General features: G+C 35.8%; 1 protein-coding gene across 1 annotated transcript in view; it reads right to left on the reverse strand.

The window, feature by feature from the left end:
* Positions 1-21469, reverse strand: part of AGMO (alkylglycerol monooxygenase) — a 144073-nt gene that overhangs the window by 1310 nt on the left and 121294 nt on the right. The window contains 1 exon segment of the mRNA XM_088533443.1: positions 1874-1997. Within this exon segment, the coding sequence (XP_088389569.1) occupies positions 1874-1997 (124 nt within the window).

The following is a 21469-nucleotide window of genomic DNA, read 5'->3' on the forward strand; positions in this document are numbered from 1 at the left end:
ATTTGTGGAAAAACTGGAATAATTGGACTATTTCTTGTCTGATTATAGCTGAGTTATTAATGCTCAAGTATATGTCTACATATAAGATGATGTTTTTTTTCCACTCAGAATAATGTTCAGGTGCCGAGAAAATTGACGGGGTGAAACAAAGGCTATTCCTTAAGTAAGTATGACCATTTTGGAAAATTTCAGGGTTGTTTTATTAATTAAAACGAAATACCCCTAAGAGATGAGAACGTTCATAGTAAAGCCAGCTCAATCACTTGTTTGTTGACATATCCCCAGAGCAGTGTAGCTGGGCTTGGGGTACTGCTTCATAACACATTTAGTGATGTGCACTAGAGGCTAAGCAAAAATAGTTTTGGATTCCAACTGCAGAAAAAAAGAAAATCTGAGCCTTATACACACAAGAAAATAAAAAGAGTGCATAAAAATGTTGAAAATAGGGCCAAAAGTGTCAGGTAATAGAGAACCAACACGCTTTCGCAGATCTCTGACTACCAGAATCTTGGCCTAGCTCCCAGCTTCAGAAGTTGGATCAAACTAATCTTCATCTTGCCAAAGCTGATGGAAGCTCTAAAATGTAAATCTGAGCATAAAAGTGAAAGAATATTTCTTGCCCTGCACCATTTTTCAAAGCACATAAATTCTAAAATTAAACACTGGGACATTTTGCTGGATTTGGACGATACAACAGCCAAAATAAGTGACCAAAATTAATGGAAATAGGGCAGCAGGCTTTTTCAGGATTATAACATGATGCAAGTGTTGGGTAGAGTGATGACAAGTCTGCTGCTCCTCTAGATATCTGTATTTCATTTTTTGTGCTCCAAACTTACACATAGTTGGGCCATCTACAGAAATCAACAACTTCTTGCATTATCTAGATTTTCAGTAAAAAGGACAATCTCTCAATCTTCCCCAGCAATAGTTACTATTTAACAATACCAATATCTAAATTTGGCTTATGAAATTAAAAAAAAAAGAAAACAAAAAAAATCCTCTGCACTATTTTATGAAAAATATTATTTGAGGAAATTTATGAAGCTTTATCTCTTCTGAAATAGAGGAAAATAATGGGCATGTGCACTCTGAAACACTGGAGATATTGCAGTAACTTTGCAGAAACTCTGCTATTTGAAAAACAGCCTGTTAAAAGGTGGGAAATAATAGAAAAATGTGCTTTAACCGGTCACCTAATTTTAAGGCGTAATGCTGGGCTGAAACAAAATGGCATTGCTGGGAAAATTTGACTCCGGTATAACTTTCTGAGGGCAAGTTAGGAAAATACTAAGAAATAAGAGAAATCATACAGAAGCGTTCTGACAAGAAGTATATATGGGAAGCAAATAAACGTGCTACCTATTGTGATGTGAGTGTCACAGTTAATTCACAAAGGGTGCATCTAAATTGCTTTGCACAGTAACAGTAGGTTTTACAAGAACAACTAATAAAAAGTTTAAATGATAAGATCTATTAGCCATGTCTGAGTTAGTAACCTATTAGGACAACTTCATGAAGACTGCTATTTCACTATGAAAAAAAAGGAAAAAAAAATAAAACTGGTGTGCACATGCACAGTTATTGTGCATGAAAATCCTAGTACATATAATTTTCCCAACATACACATGGCTTGTTTATTTAATGCTTTAAAGTGAAACAGCAATTCTAAGAGAATGTCTAATGTAAGTACTGAAGTTTTTTTTTTTCCTTTATCTACTCTTTATGTTCTATCCTGTCCCTGTACTGTGGGAAAAGAGGCTATTACAGAGTGATGGGATGATAAGTCTTAATGGGAACCTCAGTATTACTGTAATGCAAACAGTAATAACATAGAGCAGTGGCAAAAAATCAGTAAACTGAATTTGCCTACATATTCTTGTCATGGGAATCAATGATTTTCATATCTGGGCTTGACTGTAGTGGGTATGGTTTCCCACAAGTAAAGTGAGCCTTCCTTGATCCTTATTCTTCTCCACATGCTCATGCTGTTTTCTCTGTGAAAACACAGATAACACATGAGATCCAGTCCAAACCTGAACCAAAACTCTCTATCCTTTTGATCAGTGCTTTAAACTGGCATAGGAACCTTCAGAGCCTGATTGCGAGGAGGGGCAAACTGAAAGAAAGATAGAAGGATTTCTGAAAATATGAGATGACTTTTTTTTCAAAGCAGCAAATTCAGATGGATGATGAGAATGTGAAAAACAAAAAAGGAACTCTGCTCCAAGATGGTATAGATAGTGATTTTCATTTGCATTTAGGAAAATATTAAGCTGCAAAGGATGAAATTATCTTAGAGTTTTAGGCGAGGTCAGAAGCGTATTCTAAAAGTAAACCTTCTCAGCACCTTTCCCTCACGGGCTGGTTCACATCGTAGCTGGGTGGTGTTAGGACTGGATTCCTTAAGAACAAAGAAAACTGGAAGGGACATCCAGCAGCACACTTTCTGCTGGAGCCTGTTCAAAGCAAAGCATGGATAGTGAGGACCACAGATCCTCAGCACCAACCACTTTGCTCTTGAGCTCGGTTGCCACTTGCTAGCTCAGAGAGCTGTGTCAAACACACAGGCAGTCCAGAGAGAACTCCTGGGGCTCAGAGATGTACTTTATGTCCCAAATCAAAGAGAAAATATTGCTTTCCAGAGCAATTCAACAGCATAGTGAGGAACACCTCTTTTTTTGGAGAAAATTCAACAAAAATAAATATTTTTAAAAAGAGGAAGAAAAGAATGCAAATGTAAGAATGAGTAGCTCTCATTATAATTTTTTTTTTTCATAATGATAGTTTCATATTTCAAACTTTGGAGCAAAAAGGGTAAGCATGGTATAAACAGAATTGAAAATGACCTATCTTCTTGGAAGTGTTTGTAACCTAAAATTACCTAGAAGTGGGAGGTTGCTGATGAACCCTGGCAAAAAAAAAAAAAACAGTCATGAATGGGAAGACTAGTAACAGAACATCTTGTGTATTACCTCATTCACCCATGAGAGAGGAGGACTCAGTGGTGAAGGGCATAATTAATCCCCCATTTCCTTTAGGATCGATAAAAGACAAGGATTAAAAGAAATATTGTAACCTCTTTCTACAGCTGAGAAAAGAATGGTTCACTTTTAACTAGGGGAAAGCTGGCACAAAGGTGAAAACATTTTTTAACCAGAATGATTTCATTTAAATGTTACTATTCTGCACAAATATGGTTTTTGTATTAAAGCTAAATGCACAGAAATTATTACAACTCAAAGTAAAACTGTATTAGGAAGGATGAAACCATATGCAACAGTAAAATAGGCATCTTTGTGAAATTCCAGAAAAAGCACTTTCTACATTCCGTAAATCTTTATTATAAAAAGGGAGACCTCTTCAAATGCAACTGAAAAAATATGGGCTGACCTTTATATATACACAAATACATTGCCCAGTTACTTTACTATCACAATATTGAACACAACCAGTATGATAAGTTAGGAGTGATTCATTCCATGTTGTTTTGGAATAGTACAGGAAAAGATGAAGGTATAGCATCCAGCAGAAATTCTGAGTAAGGAGTGGTGAACATCTGTGCTGTTTCCTCTCTAAGAAAAAGAAAAGTTCATATCCCACCCAGGGAGAAGAAATGACCCTGATAAAGAATGTAAGTGATCTTTTTTGACCTGTGATGCGAGACCAGTGCTGACCTCTGCCGCCAACCACAATGCGTGTCTTTTGTTAAAGGAGTGAGTAAGTGTGCGCTGCTATAAAGGAATGTAAGGAATATGAATGATGCTGAAAGTTGGTAGAATGAAATATTGATTGTGGAAGTGAAAGTGTGTTTGTTCAGGTAGGTATGAAAGGCTGAATAGAGAAGGAAGAGGAAGAAACACAAGGAAAAAAAAAATATCCATAACCAAACCATTTCTACTGCAGAAGAAATACAAGAATATGCCAATTCCTCAGCCTTATAATGCTCTTCAAAACATTTAAGAATTGCTAATTATAGTATTTAAAGCAACAAATAATCCTAATATGGCCCCATATAATTATGATGGTAGTTGAACTCTATCTTAATTCAGAGATGTCAGCATTCTGAATTATTTATACAACCCTACAAATTATAAATTAAGTACTCTAACTTAGTATGCAGAGATCATGATTAACCATTCTCATCCAGAAACTCGCCACTCATTTTTTTTCTTTAAAATGAAAAATCATTCTTATATGCCAATAGATTGGTGTTAACATGTTTCTAATACCAGTGTAAAATAATACAACCTAATTATCCTGAAAAGAATGAGTGCATGAAAGATTTTAAATTATCAGTCTTTTCATAAAGTAATTTTAAAGTGGAATAAAGTTCAATTGGCTGCTTACTGACAATAGCTGCTATCTATCATAGAGGAAATAGAATGCTTAGTAACCAGTCTCCATAAACATTATGAATATAGGCCTTTTGTCAAATATGATTAATACAACAGATGAAAAGCTGAAGTCAAATTTAATCCATGCAATCTCAAAGCACAAATCAATGTCTTTCCACATTCAAGGAGAAGGATAATTTACTAACAGGACTCCATCAACTCACACCATCTGAAAATTCGGCCTCCAATTTTAGAAGTTACTAATAGAAAAAAATAGAGAATGTAATAATAAATCTAGATGTATTGCAACTACTTTTTCTAGAACATTGTACTTTAATCCTGAAATATAAGAATAGAAGACCAACACTGAGCACAAGAGACTAATGCTGCCAGGTCTGAGGTATAAATCCTGCTAATATATGAAGCTATCGGCAGGCCTTCAGGACAAAGACCTGTCGGCAGTCAATATGCAGTACATTTTTTCTAACAGTAAGAACATGTTTCGTGGAGCTGAATGACTCAAAGACAGGAAATATAACATTGAACTTTACATCTCAGGGTCACAGGTTCATATGTAACTCCCCAGGCTAGATTCACAGTGCTATGCCTAAACTACAGGCACCTGCTTTCAAATTGGAACCCAGATGCCACTCTGTGTGGATCCTTAAGACTTCTTATAAATGTGAAGGGAAAACAGAGAGACTCAAAAAGAAATCCAATAGTGCTAGGACACCAAACAGCATTCTGACCTCAAGAATCACCGAAAAAAAAAGGGAATAAACATTTCAGAACATAAACTTGCCTGGATGTGACACTGTACCACATGCTCTAGGTGTCCCTGCTTGAGCAGGGGAGTTGGACTAGGTGATCTCTATAGCTCCCTTTCAACCTCAACTGGGGTGTGTGTGTGTGTGTGTGTGATATCTATAGCACTACTCTATCCTTAGGATCAAATATTCAAGCCTATCTCCTAAAGTTTCCTATCCAAAAAGTATTCTGCCAAAGATTTGAGAAAGATTCACTCTTTCAAATGTATCATCAAAGAAGTGGGTGATGGTAACAGTAGCAACGTTTTATGAAAAGATTAATCTTTTATAAAATCACAAGGTAAATCATTTAAAAAGATTTTTTCAATTTCTCTTCAGTTTAGCGGTGTTGACACCCACACTTACTATTTTCTATGCCTCAACTACCATACTAAAACCTGTATGGAGAAAAAGGAACATTTTCACTCCTCCTACCAAAATGGTACCTCTACCCAGGAGAATAATCAGAGACTCAAGAAGCAAGAGAAAGTCCTACACAAAGAGGTAAATATGATTCTACATAAATCTACCAACGACATGAGAAACCTGAATTCCTCATTCTTGCCTTTGGCACTGTTTATGCATTTCTCATTGAAAGGACATTCACACTATAAAACACAAATAAAGCCTTTGATTCAGATACTGCCCTGAAAGGGAGACAATACATATTTTTTTCTTTGGGTAGAAGAAAATTGTACCTGCCTCGTCTGCTTTCTGAACAACTTCTGTCGTTATTAATTTATTGTACTTAAGGGGAGAGAGGTAGAAGTACCACCACTGTATGTGCTATAAGAAAATAGCTGCTACTGCATCTTAAAGGGATGCTGAGCCTGCCAGTGCCATGAGCACATCTGCACATCTGCAAAAGTGTGCTGGAATTGGGCTCCTGGTGGGTATAGACAGAGGAAGTTGGTCTTGGTCCCCAGCAGATGTAGGCATGTTCAGGCTGCAGCCGCCCTGAGCAAGCCGAACAGCAGGGTGCTTCCAACGTGAGGAAGATTTTTAAATGACAGTTTGGGATTTAGCTGCCTCAGATGGTCTTGCTTGAGATTGTAAGTCCTTTAGCCGTTAGTTTAGCCATCAATCACCAGTGTCTGGAAGTTGTTACCAGCCACTAGGATCTCTGTAGTTCACAAGATGAACATAAATATGTATTACCAAAAAAATTTAAAAATAAAAATATAAAAACAGCTGGTATGCTTTCCAATGAGATTCTAACCCAGGAAGATACAAGAAAACAGTACTCGCACCTTGCCAGAAATAAAGCATCCTGTCCCATTTAAATAACACATTGTCTTGTTTAAAACACAATTTTTTAGTATCACCATGCAGTATGTATTCCATATATGCTAAATGAAAGGTATGCAAACAGCTCTATTGTATGGTATGAGTCTGCTTACTTCTTTTACCTCTTTATGTGGATACTCTAGTGTTTACACTGTAAAAAAATATGGACATATATGAATTTAATATCTCCTCTTACATGTCAGTGAATAGACTGACTTCAGAACAAATTTTCAATTTAAGGAATGTATTTTCAGTTCTGATATTTTGCGGGTGCAAATAATTGCAGGAATAAAATTTCAGCACCAATTACTCATGAGCATCGTTAAATTTACATGGGTGGCTGATTTGTGGGCATATTTAAATTCTCAAAGGCAAAAGTGATGTTAGTTGTCCCTTCAAAATATACATACTGCTCTCTTTTTCAACTAGCCACAAGTTACTAAACAAGCACAAGAAACCAGATATTAATTTTCAGAAGTTATCACCCTGCATTTTTTTCCTTATTTGAAGTCACCATCTTTAAAGCGGTCACTAGAAAGTACAGGGATGTTGCATCATCCTACAGCAGGTTCTAATAAAAAGTGTTGAATTTTACTAATAAAATACTGAAGGAAAAACAAAGTATTTTATGTTGATATTATGTTTCCTGTAAGTTTCATCTTGCAGGAAGCTCTTTTCATAGTCTATGAATATCCATTGCTCTTTCTGAATTTCTTCCATGAAGTTTGGATACTCATGCTAACGCCATCCTGTAACTTCATCAGTAAAATCCTGGAAAAGCATGGGTCTAGAAATGCATCTTGGATATTCTGTATTTGGAACATTTACCTGTTCTTTCAGGAGACTATCTTTGGTAGCCATTCGATTATTTTATTTGACACTGAAATAAATAAGAGGCTTCATAATTTCTTGATATACCGCCTCTCCCAGAAAATATTCATTTCCTATCTTCACTTTATAGCAGAAGTGACCCACTTCTTGAAATCAATTACAGTGTTCCTATGCTACGAAAGAATGTGTTATTAATAGCAACACATGGGACTTAGAGAGTTTCTTCTGATTTAATCAACCTCATCATCATTCAAACTTCAAAATCAAGCACTGTGTCTTTTTACACCATGTTTTATAGAACGTTAACTCTTCTGCCCTAGGGACTTACACAAACACCTCAGCCTGATCTCCAACAAATGCAATCAAAACTCTTGACATGTCCTGAGGTTGAATCCATTAAAGTGTAAAGGCTTTGACATTTTGGAGCATTTTCTTTATGTTACATTGACAAATGGAGGGGTTTTGTGTTTCATTGGTTAAGAGGGAGTCAGGTTTTAGTTATTTGAACCTGGGGTAACTTCATTCATGGATCAAAAAAGACCTCTTGGGGCTTCCAAAGTCTTAATTATTTTAGAGCTACAAGGCATGATTTGGTAGAGATTTGGGTAATGGGAAACATATTCTTCTGGGATCACTTCACTTTGGGGAGCTTTCCAGCTGTGAAACAGGCTCTCAAACTTAAAAGCTCTCCAAAGCTCTACCTGGCCCCGGGCCCACATTTCCCTGTAACAAAAGTTGACTCGTGGAAGAACTAATGTAATATATGCAACCAAAAAACTGCAACACTAAAGAATTCGCAAGATTTATGATAACACTAAAAGTTGTTAAAACATTTTTAAAATGTCAGCTTTTCACATTTAGAATCAGAAGAATGTTAATTTATATATAGTTGCCACATACCTAATTCCACATGCAAAAGTGACAGCTATTTTATAATGCAGTTTTATATAAGAAAGTTTGGTTCATGACAGTATTAGTTTATTAAAATAAAGTGAAGGTTCAATTTGTTGTCATACAGAACAGTGACTGTCAGCTCCACCACAGAGAGCTATTTTAGAATCAGTTTTCTGAGCATTGCAATTACTCTGGAAAATTGTCTAAATGCTGATTTATTAGTTATTATAAACATAAATAAATAATAAAACCATTGAAATCTCTAGATATCTGACATTATTTAGCAACATTTAAACAAAATGTGTCACTTAAAAGAAAAATATATCAATAAAAAAATGGAAAACAGACTACCATTAAATTCCTTAATAGTAATTCCACATAATACGTATATGTAAGGGTGGTAAGAGATCTGTTCCATATTTCTGACTTTGGGCTCTAAACAGGGTGGGATTTTCATTACACGTTGTTATAAATTGTAATTTTTACTTTTGCTATCAGTATGAAGAAAATCCAGTATGACTGAAAAATCTAAAACTTGGAATTTTATATGTGTTGATCTGTTTAGAAGTATATATACAACTTTAGGTGTAAGAATAGATAGTGAGTATAAAATTCATTGTGGGCTCAAAAGAAATAGGTCTTTTGCTACATTTCTTATCCTGGCCAAAACTGCAAATGCCTTCTTAACATGAGAAGACTAAAAAACAACTGCAGGAATTATGGATGTCATTAAAAAAGACATTAAACTTGAGGAAATTACACATGCACAGAAATCACAAAAAGCAACGACAGTTCTCTAGCATATCAAAACCATCAGAAAGGCATACCAGAAGAAAAAATCTTCTGTTGAAGTCTAGCAAAAATCTCTTTCATATTAATGGACCCTATTTGAAATCTCAGGCCAAGAGCTCTCCTGTAATTGACAAAAGTACTGTATATCAACAGTCTTTCACTATTCCAACGGTCTCGCTTCAAGTCCTCAACTACAGAAGCCCTGAAAACCCTCTGATATATCTTATTAATGGTAAGTTGCATTTCCGCCCCCCCCCCCCCTTTTTTTTTTAAGACCTCTAGGGCAATGACTGTTAAAGGTTTAATTCAATACTAGGCATGATTTCTTTGAATAATATCCATGAACACACATTCTCTGTTGAGTCTGTCCTGATTGTCCTGATACTTCTTTTTCCTTAATTATAATCTCTTTTTTACACTGTCTGTCTTTGGGTCTCTGGAAAAGAACATTTAATTGTCTAACTATAATTAAATTAAACAACTATTCTCTGATTGTCAACAGTAATACAAAAAAAAAAGTCTATTTTCTGATATATAGAGTAATGGCGGGGATCTGGAATACCATATTAAACTGTAAAAGACAAATGCAGGGGAGCAGAGTACAAAACAGACTGGGTCAGTCCAGGTCAAGCTTGACCAGATTCAGTAAGAACAAATATGACTTCTCTTTGCTTGACCTGTTTCCCATTTCCAGATTTAGGGAAGAAACAAGGTTGCTGGGTGAAGCACAACCTGGGATGCAAGCTGTCCTCATGCGAAAAAAATGGGATGCAGCCTGAAAACTATGTCCTACTGGACAAGCAGTAATCCGAGTTGCAAGGACTAAGGTCAATGTCATAAATAAAGATATTTATGATATAGTACATTTACAACCTGTAAAAAACTCTCATAGATAACTCAGTGCTGACTGTAATAATAATTATTGACAATAAAATCAAAATCTCAAACCACTAATGTGTGGTTTAAGAGGAAGTTCTTAATTTTTTTAAGACATATGCCTTCTGTCACTAACAACGTGGGAATTTTGAATTTATTTTCTGAAGGGAGAAGAGCCTAGAATTGACTTGAGAGTCTTTGATAAGAAAAATATGGGACAGACCTTGAAAAAATGAGCATAGCACTTGAAAGTGATCTCATTTTCTGTTTTGGGGTTTCTTTTATGTAATAACACTGACATGTATGTGTAGACTGGATAAAACAGACCACACTGAACAAGCAATACATGCAAAATGGTATAAAAATATTTGTGTCTTTGGAATGAATTTACTTGAAAACCTGCCAGATTTCTTTTTGATCTGTTCATTGCTTAAGATTAAGAACATTAAGAAGGAAATGCTTAGGGAAACCAAAAGGCCTACCTAGCTCAGCATCCAATTTATAACAGTGGCCAACAGCTAATGCCTAGGGAAGAGTGTTAGCACAGGGCAAGTGTATAGGGATATCTTTCCAGAATACCCTCCCAGGCTCCCGTGGCTTCTAGTTCAGAGACTGAAGGGAAAGATTTGTTTAAAGATGAAAATACACAATGTCTACTCCCAGAGGCAATGACTCTTACCCAGTACCTCTGTTTCATAGACTTGATTTTAAAATTATCCACATTCAGTAAAAATCAGTGGGTTAATGGAACTGTCATTTCTGGTGGCTGTAACTGCACAGCTCAGAATGCAGAATGAGAGCTCTGTGCTCGCCCACATGGCACGTGCTCGCCCATGGGATGCCCTTTACCTCCAATGCTGCCCAAGGTTCACAGGCTGCACAGCAGCTAAGGCTGACAAAAAGCCCTGGAGCTGTGCACAGGCTCCACCAGTGTAGTCCGTGGCACTGCTTCCCCCAAGTTCTGAAGTTGCTCCTTGCACGGGACATGTCCACCATGTGAACCAAATGTCTGCCAGGATGCACTGAGCCTTACCAGAGCTCCCATTGCTGGGAGCTAGAGGTGGGACTGGGCATAGACAGATTCTCTGCATCCTGCCAAGGAGGCAGTATCACAGCTGGAAGGTGGACAGTCATGGAGCAGGATCTCTTTGCTTCTGTTCACAGTTATAGCCATGGCCAGACCCTGGTCTACAGACACATAGTTATCCTTACCCCCTGTAGGTGTTCCTGTTCTATGTAGGTTTGTTGCTGCTTCAGAAAACAGCATTATCAAGTTATTGGTAAGAAGATTAAGAAGCCCTGTCTCTAGTTCTTTAGACTGTATTTCCCAGCATCTATACAGATATGTTTTAAATATTCCCAAGGAACAAAGCTGAAGTGACAATTCCTCAAACTAATAGATTCTACCATAGATTATATCTGTAAGTGTTGCTGGACAGTCACCGATTTCATCGATCTGATCCAGCTTGTGGAATATAAGAGTTTTGACTGATGCTGGGCAATGCTCCTGGGCCTCTCACAGTTGATGAAGGATCATCAAACAGACCTCAAAGAAGAACAAAGGAACAAACAGCCATTTTTGGATGTGAATATTAAGCATATATTTTCTTAGGCAAACTAATTTTTGAAAAGGGAAGGGAAGGGAAGATAAAAGAGAGAAAAAACCTCTTTGCTGGCCCATACACTCATAGCTTGTATTTGCCACAGATGCCCTTCTTTGATATGACATTTTAAGGAAATGTATCTCAAAATGTATGAAAGTGAGCTTGAATCAGCCTTATTTCAACTCTGCTTATATTAGCTGGCAGCACTGTAATGCTTAACTGAAATAAGTCATTCATATACTCAAATAAATATGCCCAAATCAGGTTTCGGAGTAATGCAAATTTAGCTGATACAATACTTTTTTCACACAGAAAAGCAAGTGTAATACGCATGGATTTGATCAGTAAAGACTTGGTCAGTGTCTTGCTTTGGGCATCCACACACACAGTCTCAGTTTCAACTGGGCTGAGACTACTGGCTTTACATTCAGAATCTGACAGACATTATTAGGGAATGATACTGTTTCAGCTTGAAAGACTGATGATTTAAACCTTTCTCCTGGGTTTTGTTTCAAGAATTATAGGAAGGAGACACAGGAGTCAGATTACTTCTTCTGAAAAACTTCCTCATATTACAGGTATCCTCAGCAGGAATCTTTCAGATTCTTGCTCCCTGAGACTCTGACTTGCCCTACGACTACTTTTTTTTTTTTTTTTTTCACTTGAAAGAGCAGCAATTAAATCATTTTGCCTTATCCACAGCACCTGTTGGAATATATGAAGTCTCTGTAATTTAGGTGTTTGAAATAAGCTTTGCATCAAGACTGTGTGGATAGCAAGTTATGTTATTTTGACAGAAAGATTTTTCTGTGCTATTCATCCATCTGTACAGCTCTGTCTCTTAGAATAACACATATGCAGGCTCCTACAACCACAAGGGCTCCCATTCTGCTCCAACAAGTAAGAAAGTTTTCATTTAAATCATGTTTGTAGGTGTGGTTATACTGAATACTCACATATCTTGGGCATGTGAATGCCACCAATATACTTAACCATATGTATCTTTTGCATTCAAAGCTATAAATCATATTCTACAATGAAATAAGTCATCACTCATCAGTTACATGTCAGTAAAAATCTCTCTCTGCCCCTCATTGGATAATTCTTTCAGAAGCAGCTGTTGCACACACAGAGTAGCTATGTATGTGAAGATCTTGGCTCACATTTGGTGAATCAGGTTTGGTTTTCATTTAAAGAACTTTTTTTACTCCACAGTTTTATTTAAACAAACATTTAAAGCTTTCAAAAAAAGATTCAGTTGTAGTAAGTGATCAAAGCTGTGGTTATCTAGGCTCCTCTTTATAGGATGGCTACAACCACATTAGCAATAGTTTTCATTCTTTTTTTTTCATTACAATTGGACAACACAGCCCCACTGATTACCATGTGAGTGACCTCTGCCCCAGGAGCCCTGGCAGAACAGGGCTTTGCCCATTTATCATGTCAGGACATAATTTAAGCCATCACGATGGCTTTCTAAAGTCATGCTTAATATTTTTCTCACTTACCTTTCACATTTTCTAGTCTCTACTCCTGTATGACTTCCCTCTTCTCACCTAGATCTAAGAACCTTAATCACTGAACACACTTTGATGAATTTATAAGATCATTATAGGTCTAATAATACATTTGATGATGGAAATTTCATTGAGAGATTTTTGATAAAGCATGGCAGTGCCAACTAAGTATACATCATGAACTCAACAGCTGACAAATTGTTCTGAAGCATACAATACTTAGAGATCTTAAAGATTATCTACGGCATGAGTATGCTAAGGTGAGATTGTCAAATGAAAAAAAAATACTACTGTTCTGTGGTACTGTGAAAACAAATACCCACTGGAACATTACAATAAATAAACCACGGACTTTTTGTTACAGATCTTTGGAAGTTATTGTGATCTCACTTCTCCCGATAAGCAGGCCGAGACATACAGTCATAAAGGTTCAACTAACAGTGATTTGACTGGGACTTGCAGGATCCATCCCTCAGGAATTACTTATGTACCTAATGTTAATAACGTATGTAAGCTTTTGCAGCAGGAAAAACTCAGTTTGTACGTTATGCACATCACATCGTAAATTGTGCGACACAAGCACCGTTTCCAGTATATTCACATCTTATTTTCCTCCAGCCTGTTAACAAACATTTCTGTTGGTATCTAATACAGACACGCACTCACACAAAAGACAGACATTCACTTGCAATGAAATGCATATACAGGCTCCTAGGACTCTGCTACGCTTCAATTTGCTTAGTTCAATATGGAAAATCTAGCTGGGTTAAAAAAAAAAAAAAAAAAAAAAAAGATTATTTGGATTTCAGCCTGCGAAGTTCTGGCAAAATTCCTGGTTTATAGAATTTCTGCTGCCTGCTATGTGTGTTCCAGGTAGTGCAATGCTTCAGAACCTTAAGGCCTCCTGCTTCAGTAATTATTTTTACAGACTTCTTGATAATGCCAATTAATCAGTTCTCATGCGATTTGGTACTTACTGCATTCAAAATGAAATTCAAAATTAGATGGTAACAGAGCTGCTGTGAATAGTATTTTAGTTAGTTTACTCTATATATTTAGCTTGTGGCTAACAATAAAAATAGGAATTACGTGCAAAGATTTGAAACACATGAAAATCGACTGCCTTTGCTCTTCAAAGCTAGAAAAATACTCAGTGTGATACCAAATCTTCATAATGATCTGTATTTACAGTTTGCCCATGAAAATTGACAAGACCAAGCCAATATTGAAAACTATATCTAAGACCTTTGTGGCTTAATAATTTCTTGTCTTGAGCATGAGTTTTCTGTGATCAACTGGCAAAATCTTCAATACAAGTCTTTGTGATAATTTAAGTTTGTAAGTACCATGATATTTTCTTTTTTGGGAGGTGAGAGGAGAAGTAGAACCTCATTTGCCCATTAAACCTTTCTGCTACTTTATGATTTCTTGATACAGAAAATGTAAAAGCAACAGAAGGTAATAATCTTCCATACATAACCCTTACTTTTGACAGAAGGACCCAATGAGAACATCAAAATATAACTTGATAACTTGAAGCACAATGAAATATTGCACCATGATGATCAGGATAAGAAGAAAGACTAACAAGAAAACAAACACAAAAGACTTCAGCAAAAAAAAAATTCAATGAGCTTCCAGAATGGGGAGCGACATTTCAAGGAAAACTGATCTAAAGGGAAAAGGAATTAAAGAGAGCTCTTGGTACTGTAAAAGAAAGAATAATAAGGATATGAGAGTTAAAAAAAGAAAAGTCTCATTATGTACATTATGTAGAAAGAACATTAAGATATAAATTTGTGTAAATCATGAACTTTTCCTGATTCCACGCAGAGGATGGAATGCACAGGAAATGTTTGAAATACACTGAAACAAAAGGTCAAATAAAGTCATCATAAAAAGCCATATGTGTGTGCATATATATAGGCAATCAGAGGGCAGAGTTGCCTGTATATGGCTGATCCACCTCTCATCTGCTGCACACAGTAGGGGCTCTAATGCTTTTTGCTGTTGGGTAGCCAAGGCAGACTGCCAAGGCTGAAACTGCCAGATACCCTTGTGATAAAGCTACTAAAAGGTCTAAACTCTGTCTAGCACTAGAGCAGCAGGACCCTGAAAGCCAGCAGAATTTCTGGTCTGGCCTTGCCCCTAGAGTTTCCTTGCTCTCAGTTCTCCGAGAGTTGTAGAAAGAGTCTTAAGGCACTTACCCACCTAATAAAGATTTGGAAGGAAGTTCACGGAATCACCAGGCTCACTGATTCTTAAACCATCTGCAACCCAAAAACACTACTGAATGTATAAATCTACTTAAGTATGCATAAACTCACAGAATTTTCTTATATATTCCTGTAAATCTTGATGTTAAAGTCTAATAATCCAAAGATCCTTCTAACAACTCTTGTCAACAGCTTCCAATTCCATGTGAAAGTTTCTTATAAATAACATATGCCTGACATTTGAGGTACTTCAACTATCCATATTCATCAGTGCACATCCCATAAACACTGCTATAAAACTAGTACACTGAAATTCATACCTGTGTCTGAAAACAGGCTGTTTAGATGGAAATGGCATTATTAGCTTCAGTATTTTTCTTTGAAGTCTTTATTATTTCTCATTTTTATTCACTATTTCTGCTTTGAAAAGTTTTTGGGGTATAATCATTATATTCAGTTCTTATCCAACATAAACAAAAACTATGTATTTCTTACTATCATACAATTACATTTTTTACTATCATGCAAAAGCTATATCATGCACTGTGAAAGTTAGATAATCAATTTCTTATAGAAATTAGTTTTGTTTGTTTGTTTTTCTTTTGTTTTGTTTTACCCTGAATCACCCAGTAATTTCCTGCTTCTTTTTGTTGAACCAGGAACTTTTTATAACTGGTCTGCACTGAATAACACTACTTTTCACAGAAAATATACAAAATACTGCATTATCTTTAGATGCCTACTAGTCTACTAGGAGACAACCATAGCATTCTTGATGGCAAACATATAAAATCAAAATGACTAAACTTCATAAAAAGTTTAAATTGTCAGTTCAAACAAAAAGAGATTATGGTCCTTTAAATACGGACCAGAATATTAAACTTATCCCTCTATAGCTGTATGCTAGCAAAAAGTAATTTATTATCAGATATTATGCACAAGAATTTCAATGAGATCGAGCATCTCACATAATAAATTATCAAATCCTTCTTGCTCAAGGATTCCCTGAATCAGAGAGGGTTCCTATATATACACAAACCTTTAATCAATTTTTCTTCCATGAACTTTTCTGGTCTCTTCTTAAGCCTCTGTATTTTTTCTTCTTTTACAGCCTCTTGTGAGGAGAATTTCAAAGGCCAAGAAATATTGTGCTAAAAAACACAATCTTTTGATTTTTTTTTGACACCACTCACCAACTATTCACTTCAGTTGATGGTAAGCAGTCTAGTACCATTCTCTCTCATTTGTCTCACATATAACCAATGTATTGCTTCATTGATGGACTACAGGTTCAGCCAGTCACTTGGTGCTGCAAACATGCATACACATGACCAGATATTTCCAACTGCCACATGAGCTAGCATACTTATCTCTGGTCTGGATTCCCTGTAACTAGAGAGTTTTGTAAAGTGCTTTTTTTTTTTTTCTTCCTATGATAATCCTCTCTTTTTGCATCTCTGAAGTCTTCAGAACATTCCACAGTAGACAAACATACTATGAATATGTTACCATATGTTGATTTATTCTCATTTATGTTGTTTTATGTCCCATAGCTAAATCCAAGCACCTGGCTCTGTACTTCTACTCATCTGTCAGCAGGCAGATTAAAGATTACTAAGGATGTATTCAGATTGTGTTAATGTTTCATATATCATAATTTTTAAAAAAGCAATCGTAAATACAAGACAAAGACTGAACTTTATTTCTGGCTTCAATTATTAATTTTCCTGATCTTTGTTGAATGTGCTTCAATTGAGAGCTGTAAAATGTAGCAACTCTGCATGTGTATCAGGTGAACGTTTGACTGTTTTTTTAATGGTTTTGTTTGTTTCTGCAGAAACATGAGAAGTCTGAAGGCCAAGCCATTCAAACACTGAGAAGTACAAATCAAGAAAAACATCCAAATTAAGAACACATTATTTTTTTAACACTTAAACCTATTTACTTTTGAATAGGTTAAGAGGAGATCAATATATGTAAAATAATAAAAATAGTGCTGTTGGACAGATGATTCAGAGTGCTCAGTGTGTTTTCAGGAAGAGTGAAGTCTAGAGGATTGAGGAGGAAGCAGGAGTGATGGTATGAAATATCATGAACAGCAGCAAGATAATAAGAAAATTAATAGATGAATTAATACTTCTAAGTTGATCTGGAAAAAAAAATGTTAGGACAGAACAGTTAGTGATTTCAATCTGACTTAAAATAAAAAAATGTTTGCAGTTTTTTGAAGAGGGATCAAAATGTTTCTTAGGGAGGTTCCTGAAGAAATATTTAATTCTTAATGATTTTTTTTCCTCAGATTTTCATTGTTAATCATTATATTGGCAAAAGAAGTATGACTTTACAAAATGTTATCCTATGTAAACAGTATATCAAGAAATGCCAATACATCAGTGGGTGTTAATACGTTGTGACCCCATTTCTGTTTTAGTGCTTTTGATTGATGATGCCAAATACAAAGGAGAGTTAAGGAGACAGAAGGAAGAAAGTCCAGAAGCAAGAAAAAAAAAAGAGATGATTGAGAATCTGGATCATCACTGTGGAGATATGTTACTAATTTATTTTCTTATGAGTTCCATATTATACATATTGTATATTATATTCTTGGATACAAAGCATGTATGTGCATGTGTGTCTCTATAGGTTAAATATATATAAAATATATAAATAAATATAAAAATATGTTATATATATACATGCAATATATACACACTCAGATATTAGTTTCATTCCTAGTTCTGTTGTTTACTGCATTCATCTAAAAAAAAAAAAAAAAAGTGCAGTATTTCTGTGCCTATTCATGACAGATAATATTCTTGGGTATTCCTTTCAGCAGGGAGTAAACAGCCATAAATGACTTTCTTGTCTATACCTTTGATTTTTAAAATTTTTTTTGGTGATTTAACAAATGGTTCATCACACTTTAACTGAAGAGGAAGAAAATGTCAGTGATTTGATGGATATTTAGTACTATAACAGAGTAGAAAGAAGATATTTAACAGTGAATTCTCATGACTTTTTTATAAATCTATTGAATATACAAAACTGAATTAATAATATACACTATTAAGAATTTTGTTAAATCTTACTGTTCAAAATCCCTAAGATGAATTTTATGAAAAGACACATTTCATTTTTAACTTTCAAAAGTTTATAATAGAAGAAATCTGAAATGAATTTTCCCCTAAATCTTGGGTGGAACTTGCTCTTAAGTCTTGGATGCAAGAATGTCTCAAAGGCTGGTCACTGTGCCAATGTTTAGAGTACACATCATGTTGCAACATCCAAATAAATTTACAACATCAACAACAAGAGAAAACTGTTATGGACAAAAAGAGCTGTCTATAAAGAGTTGTCATCAATCAAAGTTGCACTCATTAAATCAGGAAAAAAAAATCAAGCTTATGATAATGACATGAACTTACGGCTACAAGATATATGCATTTTGGGAGTGAGGGAGTGAGAAAGAGGGGCTTTGATTTGCTGTTGGAGGATCTTTAAGCTGTTGAAGGCATTTCCTTCACATTAGATCCAAACTTCATTTCTCTTGAATCCTCTGCCAGTTCCCACACCCTTTTATAGCCAGCATATGGGACATGATCAGGACAAACCTCATGCAAGTCACTAGGGGCCAGCTCCAATAAAAGCCTTAAATTAGGCAGCAGTACACTGAACCATACTCAACTAGGGATGTCTATGCTGTGGTCTATGCTGTTTTTGGTTTTTTTGTTTTCTCTCCTTTTTTGATTTAAAACTACATCTGTTACTCTATCTTTTGGCATCAGTAAATTTGAAATTTTTCATCTTTCTATAAGAAAACTCAGGAATTTCCAGAAAAAAAAAAAAAAAGAAATATAGGGCTTCCTGTGAAAGCAACTTGTTGCTAGAATACAAGACTGAGCTTTATAGTACTGTCAGTTCAGTATTACGATACAAAGACAAAACACCTCTTAGAAACGCCAAACGCGAGAGTAAATATTGACCTATTACACCTTCCTATACATGTAAGGTTACATTCTCGGCTCCATTCCCTGCCTTTCTCAGCAAAAATCTGTTCTTAGCGCAGGTGCTTGCTGCCCTCTTTATGCCTTGTTTAGTCAGTGCTATTTGCACAAATTGAGTACAAGCATATACGAATGCTAGGAAATCAGAATAGTGACGCAGAAGCGGATACACATAGTTCAAGAAAACAGAATATCAGGTCCCACAATTTATATGTTGTGTCCGCAATTCTTTTTCATGTTTGCATTTCATTCTCAGCCCCTGGGGCCTCTAAGACAATAGAGAAAAGGAAACCTGAGGTCCAGCCTGCCTCAGAAGGATGTCTCTGATTTAAGCCACCGTAATATTCATATGGTCAAAGTAGGCTCCTTTTTCACAGATAAAATACCAGAATTTGCCCATTTTTTACTGCCATGCTGCCAAAGTAAGATGAGATTGTAGGCAGGCAAAACACAATTTTCCCTAATATTCTTACACTTGGGAATACTCTGCACCCTGCTGTGTGAACTGCTGCTTGCATCACGCAAAGGCAGCATCTCCGCTCGCTCTTCTCTGAGCTCCACTTTCTCCTTTCAACCCATCTCACCTGCACTGTGATTTTATTGTTCATTTCCTGTTGGACTATAAACATTGTCTTTCTCTGGGATTTTTTTTCCTACTTTTTGTTTTTCTCTCATTTTCCTTACCCGGCTGTTCTACAACTCCCCACTCTTTTGCATTTGCCTCCAAACAGCGGTTAGACTGTAAATAGCTTTTGCAATGGCTCCTCTGATGCTAAAGCATCTCTTTTTCCCCAGGTAACCACTCTCAGCTGATTTCCCCCTCTTCTCTGCCCATCTGAGCAAGGTTTACTACAGTTCAGACAACTCTTGCATGGTGTTCAATAGATTATTCCTTTTTAAATAATCACGCTGCAGCAATATTGACATGATGTCATGTCACCATGAAAGGTCTAAGTAGAGACCTTTCTTCTATCTTTTCAATCTCTCCGGAAGGGAAGAAAGCACGGTATTTTTTATGATTGTAGAAAATATTTTCAAAATTCTTACACGTTAACACAGAAATACGTTGGATGCACTAATCAATATGGTTCCCAAACCATTGTCTCTAATTGAACCTTTTTTTGGTAAATTAATATGTTAACTTGAAGTTCTGGAGATTCAGCATATTAAAAACAAACAAACTATGACATACAGAGATAAAGGGGGGCATAATACCATTTTCTCTCCAAAAAAAAAATATTTTCCACTTTGATCAGGAAAGCGAAAGACATAGGAGCTTTGTCTCCGTGGCCTCACTGTAACTTTAGTTCAGTGGGATTCCAAGGAATATGGGAAGATTTATTAATCCCTCAAGGCCTGTAAACTGGTTATTTTCCCCTTCTTCAGTCCCCTTGTAGGTGGGGTTCTTCATTTTCTAAAATCGTCTTAAGAGCTGAGGCAGTGGAATTTTAGGCCTCAGACTTAATAAAGGAATTTGTTTCCCTTGGGTATAGAGCAGTGGGAAGAGTTATAAGATAGTTCAGAAACGGAATTAACAATAAAGAAAGATCTGGTTCTGTTATCCAATTCAGGTGACTAGAGAACAGTGACAGTTTAGTCAATAATATGGCATTAGCACAAAAAATAAACATATTTCGTATGCTGAAGCATAAATTAGCTTATTAATGAGATTTTAATTTAAAATGACAATTTACTTCCAAGCTGCCAAAATGTATTGAAAAGATTTATTTATACACCTAATGAACCGCAACTTAGAAAGCGGTATAGGAACACATTATGCTGTGGAGCACCTACAAGTTCTGTAGCTCTACTTAATTTTCACTTCACGGACTGGTAATTAATTCTGGTCATTTACTTTGACATCTCTCTGTCAGGCAGCCAGGTGCAATCTATAGCATAGACAGAAAAACTCAACATTAGAGACTCAAAGAACTCTATGTACAAAATATTAAAGCAGAAAACTTTAAATATACCCCTGATTTAAATATACCCTTGAAAATGCAACAATATGAATTTTTTTTCTATGGACTTCTGTCTGGATTAAACTGATCTGGATACATAAATAGCAGTGTTTTTATTATGCAGATCCAAGAAAATGCAAAACTTTAAAAGAACAATCTTAAGTCCAGTGCCTATTATTCTATGCTTCAATTTAGCTTCATATAAAAACTGCAAGCACAAACTAGAACAAAATTCTTATATTCATTTGGCTACCTGATTACTGTAGATAGACACTAACTTATTAAATACTAGCTTTTAGGTACAAGCTTTCCATCTTAAAGGGGCCAAGTAACTAGTTCTAGTC

The sequence above is a fragment of the Tinamus guttatus genome, unplaced genomic scaffold (genome assembly GCF_059628265.1).
Source record: "Tinamus guttatus ecotype Peru unplaced genomic scaffold, ASM5962826v1 Tinamus_guttatus_pri_ptg000503l, whole genome shotgun sequence".
In the NCBI taxonomy this organism is placed as follows: Eukaryota; Metazoa; Chordata; class Aves; order Tinamiformes; family Tinamidae; genus Tinamus; species Tinamus guttatus.